At 40.5% G+C, this 17,500-nt stretch overlaps 1 protein-coding gene across 2 annotated transcripts in view; it reads right to left on the bottom strand.

Moving 5' to 3' along the window:
- Positions 1 to 17,500, bottom strand: part of dpysl5a (dihydropyrimidinase like 5a) — a 37,653-nt gene that overhangs the window by 15,704 nt on the left and 4,449 nt on the right. For both annotated transcript variants that reach the window (XM_061924525.2, XM_061924526.2), the window contains exons 3-11: positions 15,329 to 15,487; positions 15,074 to 15,253; positions 10,630 to 10,698; positions 8,205 to 8,249; positions 8,055 to 8,130; positions 933 to 1,089; positions 715 to 856; positions 506 to 648; positions 234 to 441 (exon numbers count right to left, since the gene is read on the bottom strand). In XM_061924525.2, the coding sequence (XP_061780509.1) occupies positions 234 to 441; positions 506 to 648; positions 715 to 856; positions 933 to 1,089; positions 8,055 to 8,130; positions 8,205 to 8,249; positions 10,630 to 10,698; positions 15,074 to 15,253; positions 15,329 to 15,487 (1,179 nt within the window). The remainder of the gene's footprint in view (positions 1 to 233; positions 442 to 505; positions 649 to 714; positions 857 to 932; positions 1,090 to 8,054; positions 8,131 to 8,204; positions 8,250 to 10,629; positions 10,699 to 15,073; positions 15,254 to 15,328; positions 15,488 to 17,500) is intronic.

Here is a 17,500-nt window from a genome sequence, read left to right as displayed (position 1 = left end):
TATATATATATATATATATATATACATACATATATATATACACATACATATATATATATATATATATATATATATATATATATATATATATATATATATATATATATATATATATGTATGTATGTTTTTACTTCACTACTACTTATTTTACTTCCAGAGCTGTACACTGACTACTCTAATACCAGACTCTTACAGTCCAAGGAAAAAAACCTTCCTAGACCCATGAACCCTACCTTTTCCCTTTGAACCATCTTCTTGTAAAGGTAGTCTGGGAAGGTCCTCAGCGGGCAGAACTTCCCGGAGCCCTCGGCGCAGGTAAACATGCCGCTCTCGTAGACCAGCCGACCCCGGCTGATGGTCACCAACGGAACGCCGTGACAACGAAGACCTTCGTAGAGGTTCATGTCTCCACCCTGGACTTGGTTCTCCACAGAGATGGTCCTGCGGATCAGACGTGAGATGAAGAGTTTGGGATAGCAGCTGCTTGATAACATGTTTGACATACTTGGAGCCCTCTGGGTCCCAGACCACCACGTCAGCATCCGCCCCCGGGATGATCCTTCCCTTCCTGGGGTACAGGTTGTAGATCTTGGCGGCGTTGGAGCTGGTGACGGCGACAAAGCGATTCTCGTCGATCTTGCCTCCGATCTGTAAACCAGCACCTCGGTTAGCGTCCACATGTTCGAAACCTTCTCCTGGCAGCGAGACGCATACCACTCCTTTCTCCCAGATGACGCTCATGCGGTCCTCGATGCCCGGGACCCCGTGCGGGATCTTGGTGAAGTCGTCCTTGCCCATCGCTTTCTGTTTGGTGGTGAAGGGGCGGTGGTCGGAGCCCAGGACGTTCAGGGTGTCGCTGCGAGGAAAGCGCAGGGTTAGAAGGTCGTCTGGGGATCTGCGGGAAGCTCAAATCAACTTGGCGAGGTCCGTACTTCCCCAGCAGGCTGAGGAGGTAGCTGGGCGTGTTGGGGTCGAGGCGCAGGGGAGGCAGGGTGACGTGTGCCGCAGCCTGGGCCCAGTCCTGGTGGTAGTACTGGGCGCCATTCAGCACGGCGTGGGCCGTGGTCGTCTCCCCGTGGACCACCCGACCTGCACTCACCACAGCCCGTTTCAGTCGGGGGCCGTTTGTCAAGCGTCTTACATGTGTCAGCAGTACGGGGGCCCGTTTAGGTTGACAACACAAGCGGTCGTCGACGTAAACAAAACTAACTATTTGCACATTTACTTGTGAGTTTGTTCAGAGAAGGAGAATAAGTGATCACTTGTAGTGCTCACATTTTACGTCGACTGAAGGGGTTGTCGACATAAGTGGTTGTCAACATGCACATTTTCTTGTGACTTTGTTCAGAGAAGGATAATGGGTGATCACTTTTAATTCGCACATTTTACGTCGACATAAGCGGTTGTCGACGTAACCAAAACTAGCTATTTGCGCATTTTCTTGTGACTTTGCTCAAAGGAGAATGGGTGATCATTTTAGTGCTCACATTTTACGTCGACTTAAGGGGTTGTCGACATAAGTGGTTGTCAACACGCACATTTTCTTGTGACTTAAGGGGTTGTCGACGTAAGTGGTTGTCAACATAAGTGGTTGTCAACACGCACATTTTCTTGTGACTTTGTTCAGAGAAGGAGAATGGTTGATCACTTTTAATGCTCACATTTTACGTCGACATAAGCGGTTGTCGACATAAGAGGTTGTCAACACGCACATTTTCCTGTGAGTTTGTTCAGAGACTGAAAGAGAATGGGTGATCATTTTTGGCTGGCACATTTTGTTGACATAAGCGGTTGTCGACTTAACCAAAACCAGCTATTTGCGCATTTTCTTGTGGGTTTGCTCAAAGGAGAATGGGTGATCATTTTTAGTGCTCACATTTTACGTCGACTTAAGGGGTAGTCGACATAAGTGGTTGTCAACACGCACATTTTCTTGTGACTTAAGGGGTTGTCGACATAAGTGGTTGTCAACACGCCCATTTTCTTGTGACTTTGTTCAGAGAAGGAGAATGGTTGATCACTTTCAATGCTCACATTTTACGTCGACTTAAGGGGTTGTCGACATAAGTGGTTGTCAACACGCACATTTTCTTGTGACTTTGTTCAGAGAAGGAGAATGAGTGATCACTTTTAGTGCTAACAAATTTTAAGTCGACATAAGCGGTTGCCGACGTAAACAAGCTAACCATATGCACATTTTCCTGTGAGTTTGTTCAGAGGCATAAGGAGAATGAGTGATCTTTTTTGGCTGTCGCATTTTGTCGACATAAGTGGTTGTCGACATAAGCGGTTGTCGGCGTAAACGGGACTAGCCATATGCACATTTTCCTGTGAGTTTGTTCAGAGGCATAAGGAGAATGAATGATCATTTTTGGGGGTCGCATTTTTGTCGACATAAGTGGTTGTCGACATAAGTGGTTGTCGGCGTAAACGGAAATAACCATATGCACATTTTCATGTGAGTTTGTTCAGAGGCATAAGGAGAATGAGTGATCATTTTTGGCTGTCACATTTTTTGTCGACATAGTGGTTGTCGACATAAGTGGATGTCGGCGTAAACGGAACTAACTATATGCACATTTTTCTGTGAGTTTGTTCAGAGAAATAAGGAGAATGAAAGATCATTTTTGGCTGTCACATTTTGTCAACATAAGCGTTTGTCGACATAAACAAAACTAGCCAATTGCACATTACTTGTGACTTTGTTCAGAGACTGAAGGGGAATGGGTGATAATTTTTAGTAATAACATTTGACGTCGACATAAACGGTTGTCGACAAAAGCGGTTGCTGACGTAAACAAAACTAACCATTTAAACATCTTTCTGTGAGTTTGTTCCGAGGCAGAAGGAGAATGAGTGATAATTTTTGGCTGTCACATTTTGTCGACATAAGCGGTTGTCGACATAAGGGGTTGACGGCGTAAACGGAACTAACCATATGCACATTTTCCTGTGAGTTTGTTCAGAGGCATAAGAAGAATGAGTGATCATTTTTGTCTGTCACATTTTTTCGACATTAGCGGTTGTAGACATAAGCGGTTGCCGGCGTAAACCGAACTAACCATATGCACATTTTCCTGTGAGTTAGTTCAGAGGCATAAGGAGAGTGAGTGATCTTTTTTGGCTGTCGCATTTTGTCGACATAAGTGGTTGTCGACATAAGCGGTTGTCGGTGTAAACGGGACTAGCCCTATGCACATTTTCCTTTGAGTTTGTTCAGAGGCATAAGGAGAATGAGTGATCATTTTTGGCTGTCACATTTTTGTCGACATAAGTGGTTGTCGACAAAAGCGGTTGCTGACGTAAACAAAACTAACCATTTACACATCTTTCTGTGAGTTTGTTCCGAGGCAGAAGGAGAATGAGTGATGATTTTTGGCTGTTACATTTTGTCGACATAAGCGGTTGTCGGCATAAGCGGTTGACGGCGTAAACGAAACTAACCATTGACACATCTTTCTGTGAGTTTGTTCCGAGGCAGAAGGAGAATGAGTGATAATTTTTGGCTGTCACATTTTGTCGACATAAGCGGTTGTCGGCATAAGCGGTTGACGGCGTAAACGGAACTAACCGTATGCACATTTTCCTGTGAGTTTGTTCAGAGGCATAAGAAGAATGAGTGATCATTTTTGTCTGTCACATTTTTTCGACATTAGCGGTTGTAGACATAAGCGGTTGCCGGCGTAAACAAGCTAACCATATGCACATTTTCCTGTGAGTTTGTTCAGAGGCATAAGGAGAATGAGTGATCTTTTTTTGGCTGTCGCATTTTGTCGACATAAGTGGTTGTCGACATAAGCGGTTGTCGGCGTAAACGGGACTAGCCATATGCACATTTTCCTGTGAGTTTGTTCAGAGGCATAAGGAGAATGAGTGATCATTTTTGGGGGTCACAGTTTTGTCGACATAAGTGGTTGTCGACATAAGTGGTTGTCGGCGTAAACGAAACTAACCATATGCGAATTTTCCTGTGAGTTTGTTCAGAGGCATAAGGAGAATGAGTGATCATTTTTGGCTGTCATATTTTTGTCGACATAAGTGGTTGTCGACAAAAGCGGTTGCTGACGTAAACAAAACTAACCATTTACACATCTTTCTGTGAGTTTGTTCCGAGGCAGAAGGAGAATGAGTGATAATTTTTGGCTGTCACATTTTGTCAACATAAGCGGTTGTCGGCATAAGCGGTTGACGGCGTAAACGGAACTAGCCATATGCACATTTCCCTGTGAGTTTGTTCAGAGGCATAAGGAGAATGAGTGATAATTTTTGGCTGTCACATTTTGTCGACATAAGCGGTTGTCGACATAAGGGGTTGTCGGCGTAAACGAAACTAACCATATGCACATTTTCCTGTGAGTTTGTTCAGAGGCATAAGGAGAATCATTTTTGGGGGTCACATTTTGTCGACCTAAGCGGTTGTCGACATAAGCAGTTGCCGGCGTAAACGGAACTAACCATATGCACATTTTCCTGTGAGTTTGTTCAGAGGCATAAGGAGAATGAGTGATCATTTTTTGGCTGTTGTATTTTGTCGACATAACTGGTTGTCGACATAAGCGGTTGTCGACATAAGCGGTTGCTGGCACAAACTAAACTAACCATTTGCACATCTTCCTGTGAGTTTGTTCCGAGGCAGGAGGAGAATGAGTGATCATTTTTGGTTGTCACATTTTGTCGACATAAGCGGTTGACGGCGTAAACTGAACTAACCATATGCACATTTTTCCTGTGAGTTTGTTCAGAGGCATAAGGAGAGTCATTTTTGTCTGTCACATTTTGTCGACATATGCGGTTGTCGACATAAGAAGTTGCCGGCGTAAACGGAACTAACCATATGCACATTTTCCTGTGAGTTTGTTCAGAGGCATAAGGAGAATGAGTGATCATTTTTTGGCTGTCACATTTTGTTGACATAAGTGGTTGTCGACATAAGCGGTTGTCAGCATAAGCGGTTGTCGGCATAAGCGGTTGCTGGTGTAAACAAAACTAACCATTTGCACATCTTCCTGTGAGTTTGTTCCGAGGCAGGAAGAGAATGAGTGATCATTTTTGGCTGTCACATTTTTGTCGACATAAGCGGGTGTCGGCGTAAACGGAACTAACCATATGCACATTTTCCTGTGAGTTTGTTCAGAGGCATAAGGAGAATGAGTGATCTTTTTTTGGCTGTCGCATTTTGTCGACATAAGTGGTTGTCGACATAAGTGGTTGTCGACAAAAGCGGTTGCTGACGTAAACAAAACTAACCATTTACACATCTTTCTGTGAGTTTGTTCCGAGGCAGAAGGAGAATGAGTGATAATTTTTGGCTGTCACATTTTGTCGACATAAGCGGTTGTCGGCATAAGCGGTTGACGGCGTAAACGGAACTAGCCATATGCACATTTCCCTGTGAGTTTGTTCAGAGGCATAAGGAGAATGAGTGATCATTTTTGGCTGTCACATTTTGTCGACATAAGCGGTTGTCGACATAAGGGGTTGTCGGCGTAAACGGGACTAGCCATATGCACATTTTTCCTGTGAGTTTGTTCAGAGGCATAAGGAGAATGAGTGATCATTTTTGGGGGTCACATTTTTGTCGACATAAGTGGTTGTCAACATAAGTGGTTGTCGGCGTAAACGAAACTAACCATATGCAAATTTTCCTGTGAGTTTGTTCAGAGGCATAAGGAGAATGAGTGATCATTTTTGGCTGTCACATTTTGTCGACATAAGGGGTTGTCGGCGTAAACGGGACTAACCATATGCACATTTTCCTGTGAGTTTGTTCAGAGGCATAAGGAGAATGAGTGATCATTTTTGGCTGTCACATTTTGTCGACATAAGCGGTTGTCGACATAAGGGGTTGTCGGCGTAAACGGGACTAGCCATATGCACATTTTTCCTGTGAGTTTGTTCAGAGGCATAAGGAGAATGAGTGATCATTTTTGGGGGTCACATTTTTGTCGACATAAGTGGTTGTCAACATAAGTGGTTGTCGGCGTAAACGAAACTAACCATATGCAAATTTTCCTGTGAGTTTGTTCAGAGGCATAAGGAGAATGAGTGATCATTTTTGGCTGTCATATTTTTGTCGACATAAGTGGTTGTCGACAAAAGCGGTTGCTGACGTAAACAAAACTAACCATTTACACATCTTTCTGTGAGTTTGTTCCGAGGCAGAAGGAGAATGAGTGATGATTTTTGGCTGTCACATTTTGTCGACATAAGCGGTTGTCGGCATAAGCGGTTGACGGCGTAAACGGAACTAGCCATATGCACATTTCCCTGTGAGTTTGTTCAGAGGCATAAGGAGAATGAGTGATCATTTTTGGGGGTCACATTTTTGTCGACATAAGTGGTTGTCGACATAAGCGGTTGACGGCGTAAACTGAACTAACCATATGCACATTTTTCCTGTGAGTTTGTTCAGAGGCATAAGGAGAATGAGTGATCATTTTTGGCTGTCACATTTTTGTCGACATAAGCATTTGTCGACATAAACAAAACTAGCCAATTTCACATTACTTGTGACTTTGTTCAGAGACTGAAGGGGAATGGGTGATAATGTTTAGTAATAACATTTGACGTCGACATAAACGGTTGTCGACAAAAGCGGTTGCTGACGTAAACAAAACTAACCATTTAAACATCTTTCTGTGAGTTTGTTCCGAGGCAGAAGGAGAATGAGTGATAATTTTTGGCTGTCGCATTTTGTCGACATAAGCGGTTGTCGACATAAGGGCTTACCGGCGTAAACGGAACTAACCGTATGCACATTTTCCTGTGAGTTTGTTCAGAGGCATAAGAAGAATGAGTGATCATTTTTGTCTGTCACATTTTTTCGACATTAGCAGTTGTAGACATAAGCGGTTGCCGGCGTAAACGGAACTAACCATATGCACATTTTCCTGTGAGTTAGTTCAGAGGCATAAGGAGAGTGAGTGATCTTTTTTGGCTGTCGCATTCTGTCGACATAAGTGGTTGTCGACATAAGCGGTTGTCGGCATAAACGGGGCTAGCCATATGCACATTTTTCTGTGAGTTTGTTCAGAGGCATAAGGAGAATGAGTAATCATTTTTGGGGGTCACATTTTTGTCGACATAAGCGGTTGTCGACATAAGGGGTTGTCGGCGTAAACGAAACTAACCATATGCAAATTTTCCTGTGAGTTTGTTCAGAGGCATAAGGAGAATGAGTGATCATTTTTTGGCTGTCGCATTTTGTTGACATAAGTGGTTGTCGACATAAGCGGTTGTCAGCATAAGCGGTTGCTGGCGTAAACAAAACTAACCATTTGCACATCTTCCTGTGAGTTTGTTCCAAGGCAGAAGGAGAATGAGTGATCATTTTTGTCTGTCACATTTTGTCGACATAAGCGGTTGTCGGCATAAGCGGTTGACGGCGTAAACGGAACTAGCCATATGCACATTTCCCTGTGAGTTTGTTCAGAGGCATAAGGAGAATCAGTGATCATTTTTGGCTGTCACATTTTGTCGACATAAGGGGTTGTCGGTGTAAACGAAACTAACCATATGCACATTTTCCTGTGAGTTTGTTCAGAGGCATAAGGAGAATCATTTTTGGGGGTCACATTTTGTCAACCTAAGCGGTTGTCGACATAAGCAGTTGCCGGCGTAAACGGAACTAACCATATGCACATTTTCCTGTGAGTTTGTTCAGAGGCATAAGGAGAATGAGTGATCATTTTTTTGGCTGTCGCATTTTGTTGACATAAGTGGTTGTCGACATAAGCGGTTGTCGGCATAAGCGGTTGTCGGCATAAGCGGTTGTTGGCGTAAACAAAACTAATCTTTTGCACATCTTCCTGTGAGTTTGTTCCGAGGCAGGAGGAGAATGACTGATCATTTTTGGCTGTCACATTTTGTCGACATAAGTGGTTGTCAACATAAACAAAAAGTTATCTGCTTTTGACTTTGTTGAAGGAGACTGGGTGATCATTTTTAGTTGTATGCCAAAAAGCAGCACTTTTTAGTAGCATGAGATTGTTTAACGCAATTGTGACTGTCGACATAAGCGGGAGCGACATAAGCGGGTGTGCTAATGAGGTCACCCTGCATCTTGGCGGTGGCCACCACGTCTCCTGCCGCCATGCTGGACACGTTGACCAGGTAGATGGGGCAGCGAGCCTGGCGGGGGAAAGCAGCAACATCAACACCTTTGCAATGATGGAATGGTCTTGCCGCCATCTTGGCGTGCTCACCCTGTTGGCGATGGTGATGGCCCGGTGGGTCGCCTCCGCCTCCAGCTGTGAAGGCAGGGATGAGGTCATGCTCTACAATTAGTCGTGAGTGCCGGCTTATTGCCACAGTGATGGTATCTACAACTCCCGAATGTGTGAGCTTTTCTACTCATCTGTTCATCTTTCATGATACAGATCGAAACTTATCTGGCAGCAATGAAATCAAGAAAGTGCGCTTATCTTCCTGTCACTCACACACACCAGTGATGACACACTATGAAATTAAAGTGTCTCAAAGCTTTGTCTAGTTAACTTAATAAATTAGACGGAGCTTTTCTCCCTAACTCGACAAAACTACAAGACACTTTTTTTTCTGGGTGGGTCATCACTGGTGAGTGACACAGGATGAAAAGCTCTGACTCATTTCTTCGCCAACAAAGCTTTAAGACACGTTTTTCAGAGTGGGTCATTTCTGGTTTGTGTAAGTGACAGGATGAAAAGTCACTCGACAATACCTTAGGACACTCTTTTTCTCTCCGTGTGGGTCATCAGTGGCGAGTGACAGCAAAAAAAAAAAACGAATCAGAGCTTTTCTTCCTGTCACTTACGCTCACCAGAGACGACCCACTCTGAAGGAGTCTCTTAAAGCTTTGCCTAGTTGGCTAGCAAACGAGTCAGAGCTTTTCTTCCTGTCACTCACACACACACATTAGTGATGATTCACCCCGGGGGGAAAGATATCTCAGAGCTTTTCTTCCTGTCACTCACTCACACACACACACACACACACACACACACACACACACACACACACACACACACACACACACACACACACACACTAGTGATGATCTACCCTGGAAACAAAAAGTCTCTTAAAGCTCTGCCTAGTCGGCTAGCAAACGAGTCAGAGCTTTTCTTCCTGTCACTCACACACACACATTAGTGATGATCCACCCTGGAAACAAAAAGTCTCCTAAAGCTTTGCCTAGTTGGCTAGCAAACGAGTCAGAGCTTTTCTTCCTGTCACACACATTAGTGATGATCCACCCCGGGGGGGGGGGGGGGATATCTCAGAGCTTTTCTTCCTGTCACTCACTCACTCACACACACACACACGCACACACACGCACACACACGCACACACACGCACACACACACACTAGTGATGATCCACCCTGGGGAAAAAAAGTATATTAAAGCTTTGCCTATTTGGCTAGCAAACGACTCATAGCTTTTCTTCCTGTCACTCACACACACACATTAGTGATGATCCACCCTGGAAACAAAAAGTCTCCTAAAGCTTTGCCTAGTTGGCTAGCAAACGAGTCAGAGCTTTTCTTCCTGTCACTCACACACACACATTAGTGATGATCCACCCCGGGGGGGAAATATCTCAGAGCTTTTCTTCCTGTCACACACACACACACACACACACACACACACACACACACACACACACACACACACACACACTAGTGATGATCCACCCTGGAAACAAAAAGGCTCTTAAAGCTCTGCCTAGTCGGCTAGCAAACGAGTCAGAGCTTTTCTTCCTGTCACTCACACACACACACTAGTGATGATCCACCCTGGGGAAAAAAAGTATATTAAAGCTTTGCCTATTTGGCTAGCAAACGACTCATAGCTTTTCTTCCTGTCACTCACACACACACATTAGTGATGATCCACCCTGGAAACAAAAAGTCTCCTAAAGCTTTGCCTAGTTGGCTAGCAAACGAGTCAGAGCTTTTCTTCCTGTCACTCACACACACACTAGTGATGATACACCCTGGGGAAAAAAAGTATATTAAAGCTTTGCCTATTTGGCTAGCAAACGAGTCATAGCTTTTCTTCCTGTCACTCACACACACACACTAGTGATGATCCACCCTGGAAACAAAAAGTCTCCTAAAACTTTGCCTAGTTGGCTAGCAAACGAGTCAGAGCTTTTCTTCCTGACTCACACACACACACACACTGGAAACAAAAAGTCTATTAAAGCTTTGCCTAGTTGGCTAACAAATGAATCAGAGCTTTTCTTCCTGACACACACCCGTGATGAACCTCTCTGAAAAAGGTATCCCAAACTTTGTTAGTTGGCAAATAAATTAGACATAGCTTCACTTCCTATTTTTTCCCTATCTCCGTTCTCAAGAAAACAAACAAATGAGTCAGAGCTTTTCCTCCTGTCACTCACACACACATGCCAATGATGTCCCACTCGGGGGGGGGGGGGGGTCTTAAAGCTTTGTCTAGTTAGGAAGGAAAAACATTTGTTTGCTAACGAGAAAAACCTTCAAATCACCTCTTTACAGAGTGAGTCGTCACTGGTGTGTGTGTGTGTGAGTGACAGGAAGAAAAGCTCTGACTTGTTTGGAGAACAGTAATTCGTTAGCTGGCACTATTAACAGCCCAATACGGGGATGAAAGGAGGTGGTCTCACCTCTTCAGGCCTGCTGATCTCAATGCCCTCGGGGCCACTGATGCCCAACTCCAACGCTTCCTTTGCTCCCTGACACAAAAAGAAGCAGTCGGAAGCTTAATGGTTTACTCTTGTTTTTGGAATGTTGCCAGTCATTCACAATCCTTATGTAGGACAAGAACAAAAGTTTTTCTTTTAATGCATTTTAACTCGTAAAATACGCGAGGTGGCTAACAATGCAGATAATGAGAGTACATTATTACGCCCATAAAGCCCTCCAAAAAAACACCAACAATACTCTATTTACATCTCATGACCTGAATATTAACCAAGTATTAGTGATTCTGTCATTATAAGCGCTAATGTCGAGGAACTACTTTTAGTGGCGACGTAATCCCGGAGAGCTGACGAGCTTGTGTTGCTATATTGACATATTGAGCTGCTGCATTGCCTGAGTTGGGGAAAGTTAATTCTAAATAAAAGATAGTAGAAAGTTGTGGCCATAAACCGAGAAGTTGGTCAACTTTGACATCCAATTTAGACCCAAAGATTGCGAGAAAGACACAGAAACTTTTTTCAAAACGGACGAAAAATGTTGAAGTTTTAATTTAAATTTTTTTATTGAGAAATGGTATTACTGAATTCCTAACATTTTGAGAAAACTGGGAATTTTTCCAGTTCGAAAAACAACTACATTTTTTTGTCCTAATTAAGAGGAATGTTTTGACTGTGGAACTGTTGAAGTGGGTTGAAAAATGTGGAAGTAGTCGCCAGAAAAAAGGGTTTGGAAAACTGGGAATTCTGATAATTCCTGGATTTTTGGGGAAATTTTAAAAATGATAGTTTGAATGTCCAGGATGAGTGGAATGTGTTGATGTTGGAATGGTTTGAATCGGTTGAAGAATGTGGAAGTTTGAAAAATGGCCAATTAATTTTTAATGGGGGAAAATGTCCCTAAAATCTGGGAATTCTAGGAAATCCGGGAATTTTTTTTAGAATTGATGAAGGAGAGCACAGGGTTTAAATTAGATGAAAAATTTAGGAGTTGTGGGATTTTGAAAAATGTCCCATTCATTTCAATGGGAATTTCATAGAAATTTGGGAATTCCAAAAAAAGCGGGAATTTTTTGGAAAATGGTAAAAATCTTGAATGTTCTGAATGAGTTGAAATGGTTGGTGTGGGAATTTTTAAAACGGTCCAAAATGTTGAAGTTTTCATTTTTAATTGAGAAATGGTATTACGGAATTCCTGGAATTTTGGGAAAAACTGAAGTTTTTCCAGTTCAAAACACAACTTAGTTTTTTTGTCTTGATTAAGAGGAATGTTTTGACGGTGGAACGGTTGAAGTGGGTTGAAAAATGTGGAAGTAGTCACCAGAAAAAAGGGTTTGGAAAACTGGGAATTCTGAGAATTTCTTGAATTTTTTGGAAATTGGAAAAATTATAGTTTGAATGTCCAGGATGAGTGGAATGTGTTGATGTTGGAATGGTTTGAATCGGTTGAAAAATGTGGAAGTTTGAAAAATGGCCAATTAATTTTGAATGGGGGAAAATGTCCCTAAAATCTGGGAATTCTAGGAAATCCGGGATTTTTTTTTAGAATTGGTGAAGGAGAGCACAGGGTTTAAATTAGATGAAAAATTTATGAGTTGTGGGATTTTGAAAAATGTCCCATTCATTTCGATGGGAATTTAATAGAAATTTGGGAATTCCGAAAAAAGTGGCAATTTTTTGGAAAATGGTAAAAAGCTTGAATGTTCTGAATGAGTTGAAATGGTTGGTGTGGGAATTTTTTAAAACGGTCCAAAAATGTTGAAGTTTTAATTTTTATTTTTTAATTGAGAAATGGTATTACGGAATTCCTGGAATTTTGGGAAACCGGAAATTTTTCCAGTTCAAAACACAACTTTGTTTTTTTGTCTTGATTAAGAGGAATGTTATGACGGTGGAACGGTTAAAGTGGGTTGAAAAATGTGGAAGGAGTAGTCGACAGAAAAAAGGGAGAAAATAGGGTTTGGAAAACTGGGAATTCCTGGAATTTTTTTGAACTTGGAAAAATTATAGTTTGAATGTGCAGGATGAGTGGAATATGTTGGAGGTGGAATGGTTTGAATCGGTTGAAAAAATTGTGGAAATGGTGGGAGTTTGAAAAACGGCCAATTCATTTTGAATGGGGAAAATGTCCCTAAAATCTGGGAATTATAGGAAATCCGGGAATTTTTTAGAATTGTTGAAGGAGAGCACACAATTCCTGAACAGGCTGAATATTTTTAAGTTGGAACGGTTTAAATTAGATGGAAAAATTTAGGAGTTGTGGAATTTTGAAAAATGTGTCAATGGGAATTTCATACAAATTTGGGAATTCCGGGAAAAGCGGGAATTTTTTTCAAAATGCGAAAAAACTTGAATGTTCTGAATGAGTTGAAATGGTTGGTGTTGGAATTTTTAAAACGGTTGAAAAATTTTGAAGTTGAAATTTTTAATTCTTAATTGAGAAATGATATTAGACTTAGACTTCCTTTTTATTGTCATTCAAATTTGAACTTTACAGTACAGATAAGAACAAAATTTCATTTCATTAGCACATGGTAGTGCAGGATAAAAAAGCAATAAGGTGCATATATAAATAAATAAATAAATAAATAGATTATATATATTAATCATTTAAAAAATAATTACAATTAAATAATTAATAATATTTTTAATAATAATTCTAAAAATTCCGGGCATTTGGAATCCAAATTCCTGGAATTTGGGGAAAACCGGGAATTTTTCCAGTTCAAAAAACAACATTGTTTTTTTGTCCTGATTACAATGAAGAATTAAGATTCAGTGGTCAAAACAAATCCTTATTGATGAATTATGCAGCGTTTCTGGGTGTTGTTGATAAATGGCTGGGGGTGTAACAGAAAACAATTGAGAAACACTACAGTAAACACATCAGTATACATACTGTACATTATACATTAAAATAATTCAATGGGAATTAACACATTCATTAATCATTTAAAAAATAATTACAATTAAATAATTAATAATATTTTTAATAATAATTCTAAAAATTCCGGGCATTTGGAATTTGGAATCCAAATTCCTGGAATTTGGGGAAAACCGGGAATTTTTCCAGTTCAAAAAACAACATTGTTTTTTTGTCCTGATTAATGTAAATGTGGAAGGAGTAGTCGCCAGAAAAAAGGGTGGAAATAGGGCTTTGGAAAAACAGTAATTTTGGAAAATCCTGGAACTCTTTTTAACTTGGAAAAAGGGTAGTTGAATTTTCCAGGATGGTGGAATGTTTTGAAGGTGGAATGGTTTGAATCGGTTGAAAAATGTGGAAGTTTGAAAAATGGCCAATTCATTTCAATGGGAATTTCATAGAAATGTGGGAATTCCAAAAAAGCGGGATTTTTTTTGGAAAATGGTAAAAAATTTGAATGTTCTGAATGAGTTGAAATGGTTGGTGTGGGAATTTTTAAAACGGTCCAAATATTTTGAAGTTTAAATTTTTTATTTTTTATTGAGAAATGGTATTACGGAATTCCTGGAATTTTGGGAAACCGGAAATTTTTCCAGTTCAAAACACAACTTTGTTTTTTTGTCTTGATTAAGAGGAATGTTATGACGGTGGAACGGTTAACGTGGGTTGAAAAATGTGGAAGGAGTAGTCGACAGAAAAAAGGGAGAAAATAGGGTTTGGAAAACTGGGAATTCCTGGAATTTTTTTGAACTTGGAAAAATTATAGTTTGAATGTGCAGGATGAGTGGAATATGTTGAAGGTGGAATGGTTTGAATCGGTTGAAAAAATTGTGGAAATGGTGGGAGTTTGAAAAACGGCCAATTCATTTTGAATGGGGAAAATGTCCCTAAAATCTGGGAATTCTAGGAAATCCGGGAATTTTTTTAGAATTGTTGAAGGAGTAATTTTGGAAAATCCTGGAATTCTTTTTAACTTGGAAAAAGGGTAGTTGGATTTTCCAGGATGGTGGAATGTTTTGAAGGTGGAATGGTTTGAATCGGTTGAAAAAATTGTGGAAATGGTGGAAGTGTGAAAAATGGCCAATTCATTTTGATTGGGAAAAATGTCCAGGAAAACCGGGAATTCTGGGGAATCTGGGAATTAGTCAAGAGAAAGCCCGCGATTCCTGAATACGCTGAACGGTTTGAATCGTGTGAAAAATGTGGAAGGTAGAACGCAAAAATCTGAAGAAGAAGAAGAATAAATAGATGAATTTTGGTGTAGAAAACCATATGTGTGAATGTTTTGGAGCATTCACACAATTATTGATATCGGCCGATACAAAATAATAGTATCGGCCGATACTATTAAATAATAATAAATAGGGTTTTCAGCCCTACAGTAGGGTTTAGTAAAAGGACTAAATTCCAATATCAATGCTGAAATACTTCCACTATTGTGACATATTTACATAATAAACAAACACTCAGTCAGGTGTGGTCGCAGACCTCAGCCACCAGCTCGCCGTTCTCGGCGTGGACTCTGGCGATGGCGCCGATGTCCTTGCAGTGCTGCATGGCCTGGAAGAGCTCGCTGTCCCTCAGCATGAACATGTCCTTGTAGGCCATGAACATCTGGAAGGAGTTCACGCCTTTCTCCCTTACCAGCTTCTCCATCTCGGCACGCACCTGCCAACAAATAAACAACAAATTGAGCTCTGGCGGCGGCGTGAAGAGTCGCTTCCTCCATCGAGGGCGCAGTACCTTGCCTCCCCACCAGGTCACTCCCACGTGCAGCCCGTAGTCGCAGCAGGCTTTGGCGTCCGCCGAGCCACGGCACCTCTCGTAGGCGTCCAGCAAAGACTCGTTCTTCTCGGGCAGAACGTGCGCCATCACCATGGTGGTGCCGCCGGCTAAAGCAGCCTGGAAAGAAAGGAAAACCGGACAGATCCTTGGTGAGAGTGGGGAAGCGTACGGAATTGGGTACTTTTAAGGGTTGTACTAGTATGGTACCGGGATACTAATTAACCATATTCGGTATTACACCGCTTCTAAAAAGTACGTGTTTCTGGGTGTTGTTGATAAATGGCTGGAGGTGTAATAGAAAAATTTTGAGAAATAAACACATCAGTATACATACTGTACTTTATACAATAAGAAATGTTTTCTTTTAGTTCATCTTAGATGAACTCGGGCCCAGTGAAGCCGGCGGCGTTTCTGGGTGTTGTTGATAAATGGCTGTAGGTGTCACAGAAAATAGTTACTACTATACATACTGTACATTATACAATACAATCATTCAATGGGAATTAACACATTCATTAACTATTTAAAAAATAATTACAATTCAATCCATCCATTTTCTACCGCTTGTCCCGTTCGGGGTCGCGGGGGTGCTGGAGCCTATCTCAGCTGCATTCGGGCGGAAGGCGGGCTACACCTTGGACAAGTCGCCACCTCATCCTCACCTCATCATAATTACAATTAAATAATTTTAAAAAATAGACATCAAATAATTTTTAAAATAATTTTAAAAATAATACGGATGTAATTGTATATATTACATTTAAAAAGTAAACATGTATTTTTGCTAACTGGCATACACGTTGCGCGCAGTTAGCATGTTTTGCTACAATGAAGAATTAAGATTCAGTGGTCAAAACAAATCCTTATTGATGAATTATGCGGCGTTTCTGGGTGTTGTTGATAAATGGCTGGGGGTGTAACAGAAAATAATTGAGAAACACTACAGTAAACACATCAGTATACATACTGTACTTTATACAATAATAAATGTTTTCTTTTAGTTCATCTTAGATGAACTCGGGCCCAGTGAAGCCGGCGGCGTTTCTGGGTGTTGTTGATAAATGGCTGGGGGTGTCACAGAAAATAGTTACTACAGTAAACACATCAGTATACATACTGTACATTATACAATACAATAATTCAATGGGAATTAACACATTCATTAACTATTTAAAAAATAATTACAATTCCATCCATCCATTTTCTACCGCTTGTCCCGTTCGGGGGTCGCGGGGGTGCTGGAGCCTATCTCAGCTGCATTCGGGTGGAAGGCGGGCTACACCTTGGACAAATCGCCACCTCATCCTCACCTCATCATAATTACAATTAAACAATTTAAAAAAATAGACATTAAATAATTTTTATAATAATTATAAAAATAATACGGATGTAATTGTATATATTACATTTAAAAAGTAAACATGTATTTTTGCTAACTGGCATACACGTTGCGCGCAGTTAGCATGTTTTGCTACAATGAAGAATTAAGATTCAGTGGTCAAAACAAATCCTTTTTGACGAATTATGCGGCGTTTCTGGGTGTTGTTGATAAATGGCTGCGGGTGTAACAGAAAATAATTGAGAAACACTACAGTAAACACATCAGTATACATACTGTACATTATACATTAAAATAATTCAATAGGAATTAACACATTCATTAATCATTTAAAAAATAGGTACAATTAAATAATTAATAATATTTTTAATAATAATTCTAAAAATAATACAGATGTAATTGTATATATTACATTTAAAAAGTAAACATCTGTACATTATACAATAAAATTAAATGGAAATTAACACATTCATTAACTATTTAAAAAATAATTAAAATTAGATACATTTAAAAAAAATAGACATCCAATATTTTTAATAATAATTAAAAAAAAAACAGATGTAATTGTATATATTACATTTAAAAAGTAAACATGTAGTTTTGCATACAACTAGCATGCACACAGTTGTTAGCATGTTTTGCTAAAATGAAGACTTAAGATTGAGTGGTCAAAACAAATCCTTATTGAGGAATTATTTAAGAGGCTCTCAAGACCTTTCCTTGTCTTATTCCACAAAATGTGGACTCTGGACAGAAGAATGTGCAGTAAACATAAAGTATGGAGTGTGTAG

The sequence above is a fragment of the Nerophis lumbriciformis genome, linkage group LG29 (genome assembly GCF_033978685.3).
Source record: "Nerophis lumbriciformis linkage group LG29, RoL_Nlum_v2.1, whole genome shotgun sequence".
Classification (NCBI taxonomy): domain Eukaryota; kingdom Metazoa; phylum Chordata; class Actinopteri; order Syngnathiformes; family Syngnathidae; genus Nerophis; species Nerophis lumbriciformis.
Note: the sequence above shows the minus strand (reverse complement) of the source record. Positions and strands in the feature narration are given on the sequence as shown.